This window comes from Papio anubis, chromosome 4 (assembly GCF_008728515.1).
Source record: "Papio anubis isolate 15944 chromosome 4, Panubis1.0, whole genome shotgun sequence".
Taxonomy (NCBI): Eukaryota; Metazoa; Chordata; class Mammalia; order Primates; family Cercopithecidae; genus Papio; species Papio anubis.
This window is the reverse complement of record NC_044979.1, coordinates 31,912,629-31,934,897: the sequence shown is the minus strand read 5'-3', so window position 1 is coordinate 31,934,897 and position 22,269 is coordinate 31,912,629. Positions and strand designations below refer to the sequence as shown.

Sequence of the window (22,269 nt, the reverse complement as noted above, 5' to 3'; positions counted from 1 at the left end):
TTGATGGATGTCTGGGATTGTATGGCATAGAGGAGCCCATGACAAAAATGGTAACAGATTCGAAAGCCATTATCAGCCTCCCTTTATCCACTCTGGCATGGTTTATTAGCATGAGACAGGCTCCCTATTTCCTCTCTCTTTAATGATACTGTTCTATGAACCAATGAATGTTTTCATTTGGAAAATAAGAAAGCATTGACATGTTATCTGAACTGTGGCTTCTTTAGTGGTGCCAAGGGAATAAATATGCTAATTCTCTGCTTTGAAGAATGTACTAGGTAAGGCCCATTACTTCACCGATATCAGTGATTTCTATACCCAGGTGAGAAAAGGTTAATACTACATACCACAGGATATTTCATTATGCAAAAGTTTTGATTTAGGAATGTAATAGGGAATTTCAGTGACATGTTTTGATGTACTTTCAAATGGTAATTTTCATATTCCATTCTCCAAAGTTTAATTCATCATTTGTTAATTAACTCAAAGCAATTTACCTCAAACTATTTCTTGATTCTTCATAAAAGAAGCAGTTACTATGAAAAGCTACCACAGAAATCTTGAAATATTCACAAAGTCTTACACAAATAATGCTTTTAATATAGGAATAAAAGACAATCTTCCTCATATGCACACAAATGTACAAAAACACATTCCTCAAAGAAATATTTCCTCAGAACATCAGCGCTTTCATAGAGGGAGCTAAAAAACAGCAGAAGTGCCAACTAGAAAGAAGAGTTTTCTCTAGCTTTAAAACTGGAACGAAACAACTCTCAACATTTGCAAAACATTCCTTTATTATTAGAAATAAATTATTTGTATAAAAAATTGCATGCATCAATCATTGCATTTATTTTTAGCACAACCCAGGGCTTCAATCCGGTCAGCCATTACAAGAAACAGACTCATTGTCTTATACAAGTTGAACAATGTGGGACAGGAACGGGAGTTCTCACAATCACAGAAAAATACTTACAAGAATAACATCAGACATGGTTTATTTCAACAGCATTTTTTTTTCACAAGCTAACATTAGTTTTCCTTTTGTGATTTTGTTTTTTAACTGCTCATGAGTAAGCAATACTTTAGCTTGACACTCATTGGTTTTATTGTATTAAACGGGTTTCTTCACTCCCCGTTTATTGATACTTTTGGCTCATGGCTAATTTTTGTTCCTTACAAGACTATTGATTTGATTGATTGTAGTCTATGGAGATCTCCAGGAGTGAATTTTTGCAGTCTCATATTCATTGTTTAAGATCATATACCACATCTCTTCAGATTGTGTCATTTCCCTGTTTCAGATTGAATGATTGCTGTAGCTGATATATGTTGTCTTGGTAGAGGAAGCTGTTAAGATAAATGAGGACAACTTAAAATAGTATATAATAATACATCATTTTGTTAATATGATTTTAAAATTCAAGTCCTGTAATGACTTTTTTACAATATCCAGCTTTTACAGTATGTTACTCATTGTTTTTAAACCATTCTCAGTCATGCACAGCGTAGCGACGTTTCAGCTTGACAGCAGACCACATTATATAAAGGTGGTCCCATAAGATTATAACGGAGCTGAAAAATTCCTATCACCCAGTGAACACATAACACAACACTTAACACAACGCATAATTCACATGTTTGTGGTTTGTTGTGTAAACAAATTTCCTATCCTGCCAGTCATGAAAAAGCATGGCACATACAATTATATACAGTACATAATACTTGATAATGATAACGAAAGACTATGTTACTGGTTTAAGTATTTACTACACTATACTTTTTATCATTATTTTAAAGTGCACTTCTTCTACTTATACATTAAAAAGATAACTGTAAAACAGCCTTAGGCAGGTCCTTCAGGGGTATTCTCGAATAAGGCGTTGCTATTCCAAGAGATGACAGCTCAATGCTTGTTATTGCCCCTGAAGACCTTCCAGTGGAATCAGATGTGGAGGTGGAAGTGATATCGATAATCCTGACCCTGTGGAGGCCTAGGCTAGCGTGTGTGTGTGTGTGTGTGTGTGTGTCTTAATTTTTAACACAAAACGTTTAAAAAGTAAAATGAATACATAAAAATAGAAAAAATTTTATCCTTGAGTAAGGGTATAAAGAAAATACTTTTTATAGCTGGACAATGTGTTTGTGTTTTAAGTTTTTATAACAAACAAGTCAAAATGTAAAAAGAATAAAAAGTTTATAAACTAAAAAGTTATAGAAAGCTAAAATAGTATATTATTGAAAAAGGAAATGTTTAAAATAAATTTAGTGTAGTCTAAGTATAGAGTTTTTATAATATCTACAGTGGCCGGGTGCAGAGGCTCACGCCTGTAATCCCAGCACTTTGGGAGGCCTAGGCGGGTGGATCATGAGGTCAGGAGTTCAAGACAAGCTTGACCAGCATGGTGAAATCCCGTCTCTACTAAAAATACAAAAATTAGCCGGGTGTGGTGGCACATGCCTGAATCCCAGCTACTCAGGAGGCTGAGGCAGGAGAATTGCTTGAACCGAGAGGCAAAGGTTGCAATTTACAGTACTGCCATGTCCTAGGCCTTCACATTCAATCACCACTCATTCACTTAATGACCCAGGGCAACTTCCAGTCCTACAAGTTCCATTCATAGTGAGTGCCCTATTTACACGTATACCATTTTTATCTTGTACACTCTATTTTTACCGTGTCTTTACTATGTTAAGTTAGGTTTAGATATACAAATATCCATTGCATTACAATTGTGTACACAATTCAGGACAGTAACATGCTGTACAGGTTTGTAGCCTAGGTAGTCTAGGCTATACCATATCGCCTGGGTGTGTCGTAGGCTATACCATTTGGTTTGTGTAAGTACACTGAATGATGTTTGCACAAAGACAAAACTGCCTAACAACACATTTCCTAGAACATGTCATTAAGCAATGCGTGACTGTAGTAAAAATTAAATAACAGCAGAAATAAAAATGCTGCAGCAATTTTAATATGTCAGTCAGTAGCCTCATTTATAGTATATAGATATTTACTAGAAAACTAAAAACATAAAAGTGCTAATCTTTAATGTTTTGGTAAAATTTTGCATTTGCATATATGTAAAATGAAAGAACAGATCAATTATCTGTCCTACAAAACACAAAAAATATTTTTTACTACCTAAGTCAAAGACCTCAATTCTTAGAGGCTGATGTAATGACCAAAAAAGTTAAGTAATTATAATTAGCTGTCCTATGAGAATGAATACATCTTCCACTTAAAAATACACAATAATCTTAGACTCTAGAGGTAAACATGCTAAAATATCAAATATATAGAATGGTAAATATGTGAATTGCCAAGGCATATTTATGGTTTCTTTTGGTTTCATCAAATGGAGACAAATGAAGATATTTAAGAAAATAAAGACTCTGAAAAGAAATGTTTAATTGTTCTGTTACCAACATACTATAAAGTAAAACTCATTATTGTAAGACCATTACAGAGATATTATGCCAAAATATACTCATGCCTAAGATTCTGGAGAATATAAATCTAAATTCAAATAATTCCTTTGTATTTTTGAAAGATGTGATGCAATGAATCTCTGTCCTAAAATTCAAATGTGATGTCCTATTTTTTTGTGTAATTCTGGAATGAATAACGGTAAGATAAAAGATATTTTAAAAAGCAAAGAATGTATGTGTTTCAATACATGAATCCAATTCAGGATGAAACAGATTTTTAGAAAATAATGTATTTATTGAACATCGAATAAGACTAGAAATTGTAAAGTTCCTCCTCTGAAATAACTGACAATCAGACTCATTCCATTGTAGTGACACTATTGATGGACTAGACAAGTTCTTACCAGAGACCAAGTTCATACAAAGTTCACAACCACTAAAATTAACTCAGATAGCCCTAAGAAGTGCTACTATAGATGTGTTCTGTTATTTTTTATTTCATTGAATATTATGAGCTTCAGGCTAAAAATAGTTGACATATTTGCTTATCTTATCCACATTGCTTACCCTTCTAAGTTATTACTGTGGCACAGTGCAAAGGAAGTAGACTTTAGACCTGGTTTTGAACTACATTCTAGTCCCTGCAAAATGAGTGAAAAAAAAGTCATTGGGCCAGGTTACCGGGCCTCAGTTTTATCACTGGTTCAAAACCTACAATACTGGGTTCCTGTAAGGATGAAAGCAGAATAGACTAGGATGGAACAGCTGTAATCTGGAAGAACCAATATAGAGCCAGCCTCCTTCCCTCCCTCCCTCCCTCCCTCCCTTCTTTCCTTCCTTCCTTCCTTCCTTCCTTCCTTCCTTCCTTCCTTCCTTCTCTTCCTTCCTTCCTTTTCTTTCCATGAACCATACATGAGACCTAATGGAGTTGTACTTTTTACTTAACCTTTCCAAAGGTAAAACATTTGTTACATTTGGTTTGGTGTGAAGTGAAACACAATGATTTTCTATGATCACTCACTTTTACTTTTCATTTTTAATTTATATAATGCTCTCATATGCCTCTAAATTTCCTCTAAGAAAATAAAATCTGTTCTTTGGTTCTGTTTTTGAAGGACTTTAGTCTTCACAGACGAGGTGGAGAAAAATTGTCATAAGAGTGATAAAAATGACTGTTAAAAGGGTCATCCAACTTCCTGCACTGTTCAATATTTTCAACAATAACTAAAATGTAGGAAATGGTTATAAAATTTGTATATAGCTAGAAAAAGAATTATGGTTGAAATAGAGTAACAAGAGCTGATAGATATTGAACAATATAGTTTTCAGAAGATGTCCATTCGACAGATGGCAGTTTGGATCAGACCAGTTTTAAGGATCTTTCCAACTTTGGGGATCTGTAGCTAATTAAAAATTTATATATTATTTTTTGAACTCTTAAACATTGTTTCTAGAAAGAAAGTGGTAGGATTCTATTGAGAATTGAGAATAGAATTCACAAAAGGAGAGTAATGCTAATTTTTCTACTGGTTAGAAAAGGAAGTGTAAGGCTCTGGAAATAGATGATTTAGTCAACATGAAAGCAATGATAAGGGACAAACTTTGTGGGTGGCAGATATCTCGCAAGAATCTTTATCCCAGAAGTACTATAGAGCAAAATGAATCAGAGATGTACAGATGAGTTCATAGGGAGATTTTTTTCACAGTGGTGATGAATATGCTCATATGAAAATCAGTTTTTGAGCACAGCAACAGTAAATTAATTTCCTTGTGTGCACCACACTGTGTTCATAAGCTAGAGAAAACAAATCTACCTCCAGCAGCAGCTGTTTTCATGAATTATTCATGAACATAGCTTAAAGAATACTATGTACAGCATTTGTTAATTGGGTACAGTTGGCAAAATTCATATATATCAACTTTGTTTCTAACTCCCATCACACTCTGTTGTGAAATAACACTTGACCTTTTTTAAAAATGTAAACTATAGTCTGCAAATTCAGCAACTAACACGGCACTCATTGGTTTCCCATCCAGCTTCATATTACTTACATTTATTCTGTGTAACTTTAGAAACTTTAAAATCTTGGCCACAAATTTACCCTTTCATTGTAGAATGGCCATGTAAGTGAATAAAGGTTAAAAATGGTGACCTGGAGTAGGATTGTGGAAGGATGTGTAAAGATGTCATACATCTTTCTCTCCTGAATGAGTACACCATAATCACTTTACTTGGGCCCAACTTATTCAAACCAAATTAAACTCCTGTAAAAGATCAATGCACTAAAATCTCCAAAGTACAATTAAACCTTTTTTTTTTAGGCAGTAATTGATATTATCTTGATTCACTTTTTGACTTTACTTGACCTTCTAAAAGTGAGCATCTGACTCCTCCAGAATATTATAGGCTTACCCACCAAATAGGCCTTGTTTTTGCAGTCTTTCATTCTTATTTTAGAGAAAATAGAGAAATACATGCATGCTATATAATTTCCATTTCAACTCAACATTAACAGGAAATAACCAAAGGAAAACAGTGTATGTATGAGATTTACTTCAACAATATGAGATTAGTTCCTATCAATACTGAGAATCTTGTTTTTCAGGGTATCTATTTATTCTTTAAAGTGTTGAAAAAGTTTATTAAATTTTTTCTCCACCACTTTCCAAAGGTGAGTCTGGATGACTGGTATTTATATTACTCTAAGTTTGGTTCTTTTATTTGGCAACCATATTTTATAAAGTTTTCTGGATTGTTGCTAAAAAAAAAAAAAAAAAACAGAGATCAAGAAAAACAGGTATAACAATAGACTCTGGTGAGTCATACTGAGACGTGCCAGTGTTCAAATTATATCAGTGGCCAACAGCAGTTTACTGGCATCCTATAATAGGTTTCAACTTCCTACACTGATGTTCTCAAGGTAGGAATAAAGATGAAATTCTGTCCTCAAATCGCAAGCATTGTACTTTGATGCCTTTAATGGCAATTATGAAATAGGTTTATCATTAGTAAACTGCTTACCTATACTCAGAGATGATTGTAATGATTTGTTACTAAAGCCCATCCTTACCTTGCTTCTCATATTTCTTACTTCACAAGGTTTCATGTTTGCAGAAAGGTGAATATGTGGGGGGCGTTTGTGAAATTCTTGTAAAGTTCATTTCTCTACATGTGACTAAATTTGGTATTGGTGACCTGAAGGTAATCTTTTTAGAACCAATCTGGCTAATGATTCCAGGTAAGCTGACAGTAACTGAAACCAATATGTCTAATTAAGCAATGCTAATTAACTATCACGGGATAGTTCTGTGTATGGTAAATTAGAGTAGACAATGTTCATCCAGAAATCTTGATGGAAAAGAAAGTTTGTAGATGGAATATAGACCATAAGTTGCTACAATAATTAAACCAAATAAAATTAATTTTTAGTTTTTTCTTGTATTTAGTGTCAAAAGTATAGAGAATAGGGGATACAGACTGCTGGATGAATATGAGAGGAAGAGAATATTTTTGCATAGGATTTTGTCCTTAATTACTGAATGCCTGGGCAGGTGTGGTAACTCACACCTGTAATCCTAGCACTTTTGGAGACTTAGGTGGGAGGATCACTTGAGCCTAGGAGTTAGAGACCAGCCTAGGCAACATAGTGAGACCCTGCCTCTACAAAACAAACAAACAAACAAACAAAATTAGCTGGGCATGGCGGCACATGACTGCAGTCCTAGCTATTTGGAAGGCTGAGGTGGGAGGATCACTTGAGCCCAGGAGGTAGAGGCTGCAGTTAGCCTAGATCATACCACTGCACTCCAGCCTGGGCAACAGAGCAAGCTCGTGTTTCAAACAGAAAAAACAAATATTGAATACCTATGCTATATTCCAAAAGACTGGAAGCCACTCTAACACAAGTACCTTTGCTTTTCTTTCTTTTTTGATTCATCTGTAGAACCTAGTAAGGTAAAGTTGTAATGTTTACCATATTCAGCTTTCTGGTATTTTACCATACAAATCTTCAATCTATATTTGCCACTCTTTCATAGATACCAAAATGGGCTTCAATAGATCAGTTAAATTCTACTGGTTGAGTACAGATTTCTGTGTATTGTTATCATGTGCTCCTTCCTGGGTGGACTGTAGAGAAGAAAATAGGTAAAGAAAAGAAAAAAATGGAAAGGTGGCTGTAGAAAATATTCTATTTCCAGGATCATGAGCCTTTTAAGAAGAACTTTAATTATCTTAATAAATCCAAGAAGTGAAGTCAAGGGAAGCCCTCAGGAAGCCCAAGGAAAGGGGACCACGTGGGACAAACAAGTATTGACTGTGACTTAACTAAATATATTGGCTAACTAGAGTTCTGATTTCCCTAAAGGCACAAATAACATCATTTATTTGTGTAAGATGTGTAGTAGCATATTCCATAAATATCAGTAAACTATTGATACTATAAAAAGCACTCAATATTGAACAAGAAAAATTGTGGAATTGTTTCTAAGTACTAAAATACAACTTTTATAAAAAGATGATGCTTTCAAATATCAAGTTTCATAATGCTTCAAAAGAAAGATATGAAATGTCATGCTTTGTAAAAGAGATTTTGTGAGCAAGTTTGTACTCTGTAGAACAGCCTCTCATCTTGAGACCATTTGCTTTTAACCAAATGGTTCTAAATGTGATGGTGTAACGGTATGTGGGTACCACCATGCCCATGGAAACATGTAGCACAATCCCCAAGACTAGGAGAAGAATGTTCAACGTACATCTATTAGGAAGTGCTCCCGCTCTTGACCATCGGAAAGTCTACAGATGACTTACTGTTGGTTTCAAGACTCTCACAGAGTTCACTTTTCACCTCGCCATTTGGTCTGTCATTTCCTTTTTGGATCAGTTTGCTTTGCATGGTGGCAGCTGTCACCACAGCCTTGAAGCTCCTTTTGCGTTTTTGAACATTCTGTTCTGGATGAAAAATTATAATATAAACCTTGGGCATATAGAGCATGCCCAGAGACACTGAAGCACTTAAACTCATGGAGACAGTAAGTGTTGTTGTCTGGATGTACATCTGAGGGGAGAAAAAAAAAAAGAATAACTATTGGTAAGCCTAACAGTAGGAGATAAAGCAAATAACATACCATTTTCTAAAATTGTTTCAGCTTCTCTGCTAAAGGCACATTAAAAGGCATTTATTGAAATTGTCCTTAATTACAGTCAACAATTCCTGTATCCTAACCTGCAAATGTAAATGAGTAAGGTTATTTTTTAAACTGAACCCAATTTCTTAAAATAAAAATACAAACAACCAAGCTGGTGGAGCTTATTTTCCTTTTTAGATTATAAATAAATATACGTAAGGAAGGCGACCAAACCAGTCTGGCAAAACACTAACACTTAATGCCACACAGACCTTCTTTAGAAGGTACTAGTGGGCCAAGTGTTATTTTAGCAATAAGTTTAACCCAGAAGGTAAGTATATATAGTGAAATAGAGTGGGAGTGCAACATTCCAGAACATCACTACTACACACCAGTGCTTGAATAATGCTAGCGGTTGCATCTTCACATCATTATGTAATTCCAACTACCAAATATAATAAATCACAAGCATGTCATAAGGGCTGGATTTTTTTTAACAATCCCTCTAAAGAACACTTCCAGAAGGTTCTCAATGATAGCATCATATCAAAATAAGTCAATTGCTTTTAAAAAATATGTAAGATCTCCTCACTCCAAGATATATGCACTGGGGATATGGTCCTGGACACTGCATTCTGAAATTCTCCCCCGGTGCTCATTGCTTGCCCTTATCCCACTGAAATTCACTGCTCTGATACTTACGGACAGAGGGATCTTTCTGGAAGGCTTTGCTTTCTACAACCTAGAGGTTAAGAATCTGAAAAAAACCAAAGCTAACATCACTGCTTTGGCTTTTTCTTTTTGGTTATGGTATGGAAGCAGAAACAGCAGTATTTCCTTCTTTATAAACAGAAACAAAAACCTTTGATCTGGTTCCGTTTTTCGTGTCCTGAGCTCAAAATAGAATTTTCCCCAAATAACTTGGGATACTGAGGCCACGGAGAAACCACATCTTAAGACTGTAAACAGATTCTCCCTTTGTCATATCTACAACCCTCGTTAATAGATCTGTTCACTCTATTTACATCGCTGAATATTCTAATCCTGATTAGTTGGATTTTTAAAATATGTTTTAATCTGTTATTCTTGCTAAAATGTATCATACTAGTTAGATTTCATCTGGCAGTCCTCAAGATCAAACTAATTGTGTCCTTTTTAATGAAGGAACAACAGCAAAAAACAAAAACCAAAAAAAAATTCACCCTCAAGGGTAAATAACTGAATCAGCATTAGTGTTGCCTTTTCCTAGAGGAGAAGGTTTCCCTTAACAGATGGCAAAACCTTGAGGTAAAGAACTGTCCAAACCATGAGCAGGATGTGAGGCACAAGTTAAGAGACTGTCTTTGGATATAAAATCATATCATGCACATTGCTGAATTTACTGTCCAATTCATCTACCACTAAGGCTGTCCTTGCATAAGAGACCATCGTAAGCCTGGAAAACCCTTTAACAAGATTTACTACAAAGTTTACATGATTTACTACAATTAAGATCATCCCAATGAAATAGGGATATGTATCTTTACAGCTCATAAATCTCCCTAAGCTTTGCCATCTACTTTTAAGCAACCTGTTATTGTAAACATTCCTAAGCTTCTCTAGTGTTGGTTAATCTTTTTTGAGTTCCTGCTTATTTTCAAGCTAGTATTGCTGCAAAAATCTACATAGAAAATGCACTGCAGAGAGAGGACATAGAAGTAAGAAAAGAATGTGGCAAAGTACAAACCACACCCATACATGTTCCAATGCCACTCAAAGAAAACCATCAGTTTTGTTCCAGTCAGACTCTTTCACATCAATTTAGTCTAAAAATAGACAAACAAATCCAGCGTTGAAACAGCCATAAAATGATGGGAACACCTATACTGATTAGTTGGATTTTTTAAATGTGCCTTAATCTGTTAGTCTTGCTAACATGTACAGTACTAGTCCAAATCGTATAAAAATAGTTTTGTAATAAACATCCTATAAGTTTTCTCTGCTACCAAAAATATAAATGATAATAGTCTTCTCTTATTTGGAATAACTTCTGCGATATATAGTAAATTTAATCCTGCTAGATATTAGACATGAAGAGGACTCTGAATGCTAGCTTCCTCGTTAAATAAATTACCGCAATCTATCCTTTTGGCAAGCCAACTCAATGAAAGATGTAATAAACACAGACATTAGAATTAAATAGTACCATGGTTAGTGTAGCAAGCTCTTCATCAGATGCTGTACTTTCAAATTATACCAAAATGCTGATCTTGATTATGTACTTTCTTAAAACAGCTTCTGAAAATTTTTAATGTGAGTTTAATACAGGAAAGGCATCTAACAAAATCCTTAGCAAACGAACACAAGAATAGAAAACCAAATACCGCTCGTTCTCACTTATAAGTGGGAGCTAAATGATGAAAACACATGGAGACATAGAGGGGAACAACACACACTGGGGCCTTTTGGAGGGTGGAGGGTGTGAGGAGGGAGAGGATCAGGAAAAATCATAACGGGTACTAGGCTTAATACATGGGTGATAAAAGTAATCTGTACGACAAACCCCTATGACACAAGTTTACCTATATAACAAACCTGCACTTGTATCCCTGAACTTAAAATACAAGTTAAAAAATCCACAAAATCATACCCTAAAGTCCACAACCTTACAGTGGTCTAGCATTTGTTACAGGACCATGGACTATGTATGATTACACTGAGTTTTTGAAATTCATCTTTGAAAAAGTCATACATGCCATAACCTCAATGAAAGCAGTAACAGCAAAACAAGCAAAGAAATATAAATGCCACCTACTGTCATTCTAGAGAAACTCAATCCTTAATAGCATGGATTATAGAATTCTGAATATCTCCCATATTTAATAAGAAGTTAAGAGACTACGTTTAACATTGGAAAATGAGCTCTTGATTTTTTAAAATGCATGGATTTTTGTATACCTATAGAAAATTCTAATTTGCTTGAGCCATACAGGAACATAAAAGTTAAAAAAAAATCCACAAAATCATATTGTGTGATAAAATAATCTGTACAACAAACCCCCATGACACAAGTTTACCTGTATAACAAACCTGTACTTGTATCCCTGAACTTAAAATAAAAGTTAAAAAACACACACACAAATCATACCCTAAAGTCCGCAACCTCACAGTGGCTTAGCATTTCTTAGAGGGCCGTGGAAGGAATATGTTCCAGTAGACTGGGTATGAACTCTAGAACCACTACTTATATACATTTTTTTAAAAGATAAAGTTTACAGCTAAACTCTAGAGTTACTTTCTGGGTGATAAAAGCCCCAAACCAACCCACCAGGCTACAATCCAAACTAATGAATCTTCCCTGGTTATTGGACAAATACGTTATCTTATTTTCTTCTCTGAACAGTAAGTTCTTATCTATGTCACAGGGTGGATTTGGCAGTAATACTTTTCTCATAGAGGAGTTACAGGGTTACAAGAAAATGATATAAAATCTCTACAAGATAGCTCAAGAAACATTCTTTACCCTACAACTTTGCATCTAAATAGACACTAACAAAGTATCCTTCCAGGAGTATAGGGCAAAGGAGGGAACAATTAGACACTTATTCAAACCAGACAGTTTTGTTTAGAGAAGAGCTGATAGCCAGGCTCTGACTACATGATGTCGAGGAAAAGGCCTTTGTAATCTCACTTCAATGTAGACAGAATAAAATTTTGTCCAAATGTGAACTCAAGACCATATTTATTGCCTGGGCCACATTCTTAGAATAATATAACAGCTCTTTATCTCAAAGTTACAGCTCATCAGAATGCAGAAGGGGACTGTATTAACTCCCACTAGCCCACAAAAATTCAAGAGATGCTAGCAATGATACTGGATATGTTAATAATAATCTTCTCTTTCCCAGCCTGCTCTTATGTGCTCCCTCCTGGCCCTGTCACTCCAAAATACTAACACGCAGAGGATGGGGACTATCTTTTTTATCACACGCACTGATGGCTTGTTACTCTGCCTCCACGCCCCATGGACATTTTGAACCTGAAGCAGTCAGATGCACTGAAGCAGATTTAAGCAATCTCTAGATAAGCCAGGGGTTAGCTGTGGCAATGGAGCATACTAATACGAAATTTTTTCTGGGACCTATTACAGTTACCTCTTCAAACTCTGAATAGGCCATTTGTACATATCAAGGTCTACTCAATGTAGGTCATGACGTGGAATCATTTAGACTCCGGGAAGAGTGAGGAGGGAGAAGAGTATATTTTTCCAGGATAAAGGTCAGTCTTTTGCTTTCAACCTGCTACCAGTGCACAGACCGCCACAGACTCTGACATCCAACCCGGTATGTTTGCAACCCCTTAGCAACTAAGGTAAACTATTATGAAATCTAACACTCAAAGCAACCTTATGTCACGTGATAAGAAACAGATTCAGTATTTATTCCTAAATATTTCTGCGATGGTTTAATCTTCCCACTTTGTTTTAGTCACCAGGTTCTGTTTGGCTGCTTTGCATATCACTTGACCAGTTAGAAAGCTACACTCACACTGACAGCCTGTATTTCTCTGCTTCTGTTTCTACTTCCTCATCTGTATGTCTGCCAAAGTGAAACTTGCATCAAAAAATGGGTTTTCTTTTGCTTTTTAGCAGACAATGGACTTCAAAATACCATTTACTACTAGAAGTGATTTTTTTTTTAAGATGAAGAAGTTTATAGAGAAACTGGAGTTGCCCTGTGGGTGGTAACACCCCAAATCAATCTGTCATGCAAAAGTCCAAACTCATAAAATTCCCCTAGCAATTGAAAATTGCAAAAACCAGAGGCAACCATTCAGCTTTGCTGGATGAGCCTGGAACCACGAGCAAGCTCATATCAAACGTTTTTATTTTGTTCCTGTCTTGTTTACATTAAATATCATCCTAGTTTTACTACTTAGTCCTTTTCTCTATGTCTCTTGCTCACTTGCTGATCATATTTAGAATTATACACTTAAACCAAGACAGGCTTCATGGGTGTGCACTTGTACACTAGACCCTGAACTAGGTGGACCCCATGCTTGGTTTAATGCTCTGCTGCGAATGTTTTGAAGTCTGTAATAATTGTTAGACTCCTGCATTTTCATTTCTTACTGGACTCCACAAATTATATAGCTAGTCCTCTTTTAAAAATCACATATACACTGACAAATTCCAGGCTTTTCTTAGGAAGGGCGTTTGCCTTTTGGGTCAGTCTCTTCGGTGTCTGACAGCATCTGCAACGTAACAAGCCTCTGATTCCCAATCTTCATCCCTAAACTTGATCTCCCAGTGGTCTACCTTACCTCATTAATTCCATGCTTCTAGTTCTTGGGGGAGGGGGCGGACAGGGAACTTGAAATTGTCTTTTACTTCTTTTTTATACTTCCACCTGATCTATGGCCAAATCCTATTGATTCTACCATCAAAATTTGCTCAGAACGTTCAGCATGTCTCCACTGGTGTTACATTGCTCAGAACCATCATCATCTCTCATTTGGATCAGTACCACAACTGTCCTAGTGTTCTCTTTCCTGCTGCCCTTGCTCTCTTCTGTGTGAGCATTTGATTGATCCTAACACAGAAGCTAGAATAATCCCATTATCCATAAACCAAATTAGGTCACTCCTACTCTCCAAAGCCTACTCTCCAATGACATCCCATTGATGATATCTTTACAATGGTCCACAAGATCCTCTGAGAACTCCTCTGGTTTACTCTTTTTTTAAAACTCATTCTCTTCCACCCATACTGGCTCCCTGGCTGATCTTGGAACATATCAGGCATGCTTCTACTTTCAGACTTTTATATCTGGTGGCTTGCCTCTTTACTGCCTTCAGGTCTTTACTGAAATGCTCCAGCTCAGTGAGACCTTTCCTGAACACACCTCTGAAAATTGTAACCCCCAACCTTCTATCAGTATTCCTAGCTTTATCACACTCCTTAGTATCTAACACATTATATCCTAAAAGTCTATATACTTTACTTATTTAACATATGTGGTATCTGTTTCCCCTAGCTAGAATAAAGATTCCATGAATATTGGGAATTTTACTTGTGTTGTTCATGGCTGTAAACTCAGCACTTAGGAAACTGTCTAGATAACAGACATTCTCTATAATCTTTTGAGTTGGTGTGGGTTCATACTCCCAAATTTGGGTTCTAAGGAACATAACTCATGTATTTCCAAGAAGGAAAAAAACAACAGATACTAAAACTAGAAAACATCAGAAAACTGGAGGACTGGAAGACTCCATTCATTTTCATAGTGACCTCTAGGCTGGGAGAGAAATGTAATCTTGGGCAGATAAACATAATGCCCTTTTAAACAGTCAACTTCGTAATAATGGGCCATTTTGCTCTTGATGAGCAATGAACAGCATAATTCAAAGTCAGTGGTTTTCACTTTGGGAATAGGAGAGCTCTGAACTCTGCCCTCAATACCTTCCCAAGTTAACTGTGTAACTGAGGGTCAGGCATTCACATTACTTCTAAGCTTTCAAAGACTTAAATCAAAGGATTTAATGAGACAACGTATACAAACACTAGCACAGAGCCTGGGATATATTAATTAATAACAGATAGCTCTTGTTGTCATTATTTAACCTTGACAACCTGTTCTCTATTCATCTTCCTTTATTCTCCACACCAGAAACACTTAACGCTACTTCTCTCTCAAAGTCAGCTTCAAGACTTTTAGCCTTTATAACAGAAACACACACACACACACACACACACACACACACAAGCAAAAAGACTTATTCATAAGGAAATATATGGTTGTGGGAAACTTTAGAGTCACCACAGCAAAGAATTATAGTCCAATTTAACTCTGGGAAAAATCACCGTCCTGAGCGTTGTGTTTCTCCTGTCAGGTAGAAATCACAGTGCTGCGGACCCAGCAGCAGGTCAGATACACTGCACTGTGTTTTCATTAGTGGAGGTGGAGACCAGTTGTCTGTAATCCATTTGCAGTCACTTATCACATCCCCTTTTGGCTCAGGACACATACTTGCAACATGAAGAGTCAAATCAAAAGCTCTGAATGAAGAACTGTGAAGGAAGACTACAGATGCAGAGCAGGGCTTCTTCTCCCTCCTGTGAGGTCTTTCTGAACCCTTCACCTTGGAACGATTGGGAGAGGTGGAAACCAGCTGAAGAGAATGATGCAGTATCAACCAACAAGCAGAATATCAGCTTCGCTAATGATAGGAAAGAACCATGTAAGTAAGCTCAAGATCTGTTAAAGAAGGAAAAACATCTATCTGATTTATAATGACTATAATTAAACATAAGTGATCTTTAATATTTGGATTAGTAAATAATTTGTTTTTATTAAAGCTTGATGGAAAATGTGAAAACAGAGTAAATTTTTAAAAGTATGGCATTATTAAATAAAATGTGGTCTTTAATTTTCAATTATTATATATGAGAATTATTTACAGAAATACAGTAAATAATCAGTGATGTTGCATTTTCTACTGGGATATGTATATGAAAATTAATACAAGGTGTCTACTCTCTCAGTGCTTATTAATTCCTCCTTTACAGGTATTTTTGCTCATGTTTCCTTCGTGCATTTCTGCTTTCATGGTACCTTTTGGCCCTGTATCACCGCAGCAGCATGGTCAGAATTGGGAATAAGAGTAATGGGGATGTCTTTAATTATTATCATTTGAATGGATATCAAAATATAACAAACAATATTTTCAGGTGCAGAACAAATAAATAAAAGTATAAATTAGTTTAGAAAGAAGCAAAGAAGAGGAAACAATTGTTTCAGGAACAAAACTTATCTCTGAACTATATTTTAAAGTATGTCTATCTCTATCTGTCTGTCTATAGTTCTAGAAGCCAGGAAAAAAAGAAAATATGTTGAATCCTATATTTATCACTGCCTAGAGATGAAAGCTTTGCTAGAATTTAAATTTTAGGCTAAATAATAAATTCAGGTTGTGTTATCTAAGGAAAGCTGGTAAAATTATGAAAATGGTTTCAACTGTAGTTTTGCAAAAGGCACTAAATCTTGATCAAGTAGATATTTTCTCTGTAACCCTTTTTAAAGACAAAATAATTGATTCAGTAACTCAGTGCAGGTGCTTTTGTGGATGTACATGATGTTTTAAAAGTGCTATTATTTTTTTTTTTCTGGTGATATCCCTTAATATAGGAGGAATCGAGAAGAATGGTGTTATGGGCTGAATCGTGTCTCCTCCAAAATTTGTATCTTGAAGGCCTAACCCCCAGTACCTCAGAATGTGACTGCATTTGAAGATGGGGTCTTTAAAGAGGTAATTAAGCTACAGTCAGGTCATTTTGGTGGTCCCTAATACCATATGACTGATGTGCTTATAAGAAGAAGAAACTGGGACATAAGACACACAGAAGGAAGATCACATGATAATACAGGGCAAAAGATAGCCATCTACAAGCCATGGAGAGAGGCCTCGGAAGAAACCAAGCTTGTTGACACTTGGATCTCAGACTTCTAGTATCCAGCACTATGAGAAAATTAATTTCTGTTGTTTAAGCCACGCTGTGTATGATACTTAGTTATGCCAGTCCTGGAAAACTAATAGGAATGGGGAGTTACTATCACTGAAAAAGTTCTGAAAGTTCTGTGATAGTAGTTGGTTGTGGTTAAATATACCAATAGAATCTCAAAGATGTCTGGTATTGAATAAAACTATGAGTTTAGATACTGTACAAGAACTACAACCACCACATCTATCAATTATTGAGGATCAGGTACAGCATTATGCCAAAACTTTTATGCACTTATTTAACCCCTCACACTAATCCTGTCAGGTAGGAATGAATAAGTCTATTTTTGAGAATTACACAGTCACGAAGAAGTCATTTTTGAGACACAGTCATTTTTGAAAAGTCATACAATACATGAAAATAAAGTGTAGCTTCAAACTGAGGTTTCTCTAATTTGAAAGCCCATATCCTTACCACACACCATCTGGCCCCCATAAATACACCGAGAAGTGAAAGAGCAGGATTAATATGACTTGAGTCCTCTCCAAATCAGAAAAGCATCCTTTTGCTAATAGATTTGGGCCAAATTTCTTCTAAATGATAGAGGCACAGTTAAAGCACTTCAATTAATATTTAGTTGTGCATTTAGAGGGTTTCTGCTGTTATTAATCAGCTACTTTCTTCATAAATAAAAACTTCATGTGGATCCTAGAGCAGCTCTGGCTTTCTTAGAACTGTATCCTGTTAAGCTTGACAAAATAATCTAGCTGAGAATATGGGCCCGAAGAGCTGGATAAGTTACTCTTTTAAATGATGTTTAGCATTGAGTTTGCACTGGGCTGGAGCAGAAAAGTGTCTGATGAACCACTGACCACCAGAAGGAACAGGGATTCTCTATATTCAGAAGACAAATTGCCAGCACAGCGTTGCTGCATAGGCACCATTCCACCTCTATAGCACCAGAGACAGGCTATTGATAATACAGCAGGCAGGCCAAGCTGGATTCAAATATAGATGAACTGACAACCAAGAATTAGCAAATACTTGAGGAGAACCAAGACACCTTACAAAGAGAATAGTATAAACATACAAAAATAGATCCAATAGAGCTAAAGAAGGAAGACAGTGGAAATAACACTATTGCTATCTTAGAGAAGTTTTGAAAAAATAACAAATCCATAAAAATGTCAAATAAATTCATAGAAGCTAGCATTTTAATCATTAAAATAGCATTAGGAGATATACCTAATGTAAATGACGAATTAATGGGTGCAGCACACCAACATGGCACATGTATACATATGTAACAAACCTGCATGTTGTGCTCATGTACCCTAGAACTTAAAGTATAATCAAAAAATAAAATAAAATAAAATCTCAATAGATGAAGGACTTCTGATTCTGGCTATGGAGGAGTAGCTATAATCAAACCAAACCAACTTCTGATAATAACTATAAAACAATCATAAAGTTAAGAAAAAATAAGACTATTTGGAAGCATCAGAGGAGAACCAAGGTAGCCAGGACTCAGGGGGCCAACATCTTAGGAAGGAAAAAGAAAGCACATTGACATATGTACAGCACTCTCCACTGCTTCTTATTCCCAGGTAACATACTGATTCTACATAGGAAAGACAGAAATCTTTAGATAGACCTGTCAGCAGCCTCCTGGACGAGAGAGATAAAATCTGGAATTTGGGGTTATCACTGCAGTCAAGACTTAAGGACCCACAATTCTAGGGTACTACAGAGAAGTAAACCTGGTATTTTACAGCATTTTTCCTTGAGACTTTGCTGAATCCTAAGTGTAAGAAAGCAGCAATCTAAAAAGAAAAAAAAAAAAAAAATCAAACATAATTTAGATTCAGAGAGAATTCAGTTAGAATTCAGGTCCACGGAGGAGAACAATTACTCATAAACATATCAGACATTTAGCTAATATATCTAAAGTGATATTGCCAAGGAGTAAAGGTAAATCAGAAATAGACAAATCCATAAAAACCTAAAACTTATCCTCAAATTATCCCAATCCCAGATTATATCAAGGTGAAATGCCTTGGCATATATATTTCAATTGCTGACTAGTAGAAAATTGAAGGCTCTCTAGAGGGAAATAACAATATACATAACATCTACATTTTTAAAAACGTACAATGTCAGATATTCAATAAAAGATTACCAGCCAGGCATGCTAGGACACAAAAACAAATGACCAAACACCAACGGCAAACAACAACAAAAATTAAACAGGTGATAGAAATGGTGCCACAGATGATCAGACACCAGGCTTCTCAGACAAAACTTTAACATTAATGTATTGAAGAAAATACATAATAAGATATTTTCGCCAGAGGACTGGAGTGTGTGTGTGTATTTGTGTGTGTGTGTCTGTGTGTGTGTACTCAAGTCAAAAATTATAGGAGTGAAAAATATAATAATTGAATTGAATAGATGAGTTTAATAACAAATTAGCTACAGGGAAGGAAATGACCGATGACCTGAAAGAAAATCAATAAAAAATCAGTAAAAAAAAAATCCACAGTGTAGGATGGAGACTATAAATATTTTTAAAATCCAGAAAGAAATTATTGGAGATATATAAAACATGATACAAATTTGAATAAATATGAATCTGAAGTCCTAGAAAGGAGAGATATAACAGGTAAAAAGGAACACTTAAAAGAGACACTGGACAATAATTTTTCAAAACTTATGAAAAATAATCTATTAAATTGTACAGAAAAAAAATTATCAGATGGCCACATTCTGGGAAATCCTACAAATTTTCAAGAATTTAAATACAGGGTATGCTATTTGACTAATGTGAAATCAGATTAGAAAATAGAACTAGGTTGGAAATAAATAACAAAAGATAAGAAAATTGTCAACTGTTTGAAAATTAAACAATACATTTCTAAATCACTCATAAGTCAAAAGAAAAACAATGGAAATTAGCAAATATTTTGAACTGAATAATAATCAAGATACAACATATCAAAAGTCATGGGATATAGCTAAAGCAGACACGACAGAAGAAATCTTGATATGATTATTCATCTTAAAAAACTAAAGGGCAAGAAAATTAAATCCAATCAATATAGAAGGAAGGAAATAATAAAGATAAAAGTCAATAAAACAGAATACAAATGTAACATAAAGAAAATCAGCAAAGCTAAAAAAAAATCTTTGGAAAGACTATAAAATTAAACAACTCACAAGGTTGACCAACAAAACAAGAAACAAGACATAAATTGCCAATAATTTGGTAATTATTCCTAAAAAGGGAAGAAGATGTGATATAAGATTTTAAAAATATGCCAGCAAATTAGTTCTAAATGTTGTTAGCCAAAAAGAAAAAAATAGTTTAAGTGTATATTTAAGGTTTAAAGGCAACTTAGAAAAAAATGAAAATAGGATCTAAAACTCCTGAACTATCAAATGAAAAAAAAAAAGAGAAAACTTGATCAGTTAAAATAATTTCAGAGAAGACAAAAAATGAAACATGAGAACATAGTAAAAAGAAAACAGAAAACATTAGCAAACATAAATCGGTGATTTTCATAATAAAGACTAAATTCCCCATTTAAAAATAGATATTATCAGCTTTGATTTTAAATTGTATTCTCAAAAAGAGAAAAGTATATGTAAAGATTATAATAAGCCAAGTGAAAAATACATTTTCTATGCCAGAAAAATGTAGACAATGAAATCTGGAAAGTAATATTAATATAGGACAAAATAGAATGCAAGATAGAATCATTAAATTATGCAAAGAATAAACATACATACACTTAACAATGCATTATCACGATGTATGTAAGCAACACATCATAGAAATGCAAGGATAGACAAATCCATAAGCATCATGAGAGATTTTAATTCATCTTTTCAAAGATATAAATTTGATTATACAACATATAATTAAGAATAGTTTGAATGACTCAGTAATAAAATTATCATTTTCATTGCATTATTTTAAAATATAAATGAGCTTCACAGAGATCAATTATGAATTAGGTTATCCAGCAATAAAAATCAAATTTTCATAACAGGAAACATGAGACTATATCCTTTCACCTAAAAAGGCAATCAAATTAAAATTATAATTTATAAATAAATATGAGTATTTATTTGGAAACTAAATATCATCCCTGTAAGTCACTCATATAAAAAGGAAAGTATAAACTATTTAGAAATTGAATAATCATGGAAACAGTATGTATGAAAATTTGTGGATACAACCTAAGTGGTGCTTGAAGGAAAATTTCAAGTCTAAAATGGCAATCTTCGGGTGCAGGAAATCTCAAAAATTAATCATGAAACTACGTGAAGTTTAACAGAACAAAAAGTAAACTCAATAAAGAAAGAAGAAAGTATTTGATATAAAAGAAGAAAGTGATAAGACAGAAAACTGTAATAGTCATAAACTATATCATATTTGGTAATATGATAAGCCCACATAGAAATGAAAAATAAGATACAAGTACAGGTACAAATTAGATTTTTAAAATTATAAAAGCAAATTTTGCATAACTTTATACCACGAAATATATGTATCTAGAAAAAATGCAATATTGCCCAGGAAATAGATACTAGAAGTGAGAAAACAAAACAAAACTATGTAGAACTAAAACTATGGTGGGTAAATCAGAAAGGTGGTACACGACTGACAGAATGATGATGACCCTGTCCAAGAGAGAGCCAGGGTTCTTATTACTAAACCTTGGAGTGAGAACAAGGAAAACAAGAAATGTATTTACCCCCAGCTCCTGTGCTGTTCTCCTACCTCTCATCCTCTGACATTTACATCAGCATTTTTATTTGGCTTTTCATCGTGTATTAGGTAGGGTACAGTCCTTTTCAGAATTAGAGATGCAAGTGCATAGCAAATATACTGGCAGAAACAATTTTTCTGATGTTCAATCTCCTCTTCTAATATTTTATAGTGTCTTGCTGTTGTTTGAAAGGAAGAAAATAATGGTGAGTATCTTCTCCCAAAGTGCTGAAAAAACTAATTATGGTGGCAATGCAGAGGCTCCACTCACCCCTTATCCATGGGCTATCTCTGGGGAGCCTGGATGTTTACTAAGATTAGCCCCTTTAGTAAGGACAGCCTTATGATAAGGTGAGTTGAGGAAGATGTAAAGGGAACTCTATGTGAAAGGGTGGCAAGCATAAGACAACTAACCACTTGCAACTCAGCCTCAAAGACTCAGAACCCTTTCTGTGTT

The 22,269-nt window shown here is 34.9% G+C and overlaps 1 protein-coding gene across 8 annotated transcripts in view; it reads right to left on the bottom strand.

Annotated features, from left to right (window-relative positions):
* Positions 1-579: 579 nt before the first annotated feature.
* The window catches only part of GRM8 (glutamate metabotropic receptor 8), an 824,703-nt gene continuing 803,013 nt past the window's right edge, over positions 580-22,269 (bottom strand). For 4 of the 8 annotated variants that reach the window (XM_017956170.2, XM_017956171.3, XM_017956172.3 and 1 more), the window contains 2 exons: positions 8,188-8,489; positions 580-1,350 (listed from right to left, as the gene is read on the bottom strand). In XM_017956170.2, the coding sequence (XP_017811659.1) occupies positions 8,193-8,489 (297 nt within the window). In that variant the 3' untranslated portion in view covers positions 580-1,350; positions 8,188-8,192. The remainder of the gene's footprint in view (positions 1,351-8,187; positions 8,490-22,269) is intronic. The other 4 variants (XM_017956173.2, XM_031664852.1, XM_031664853.1 and 1 more) reach the window with 2 other exon arrangements.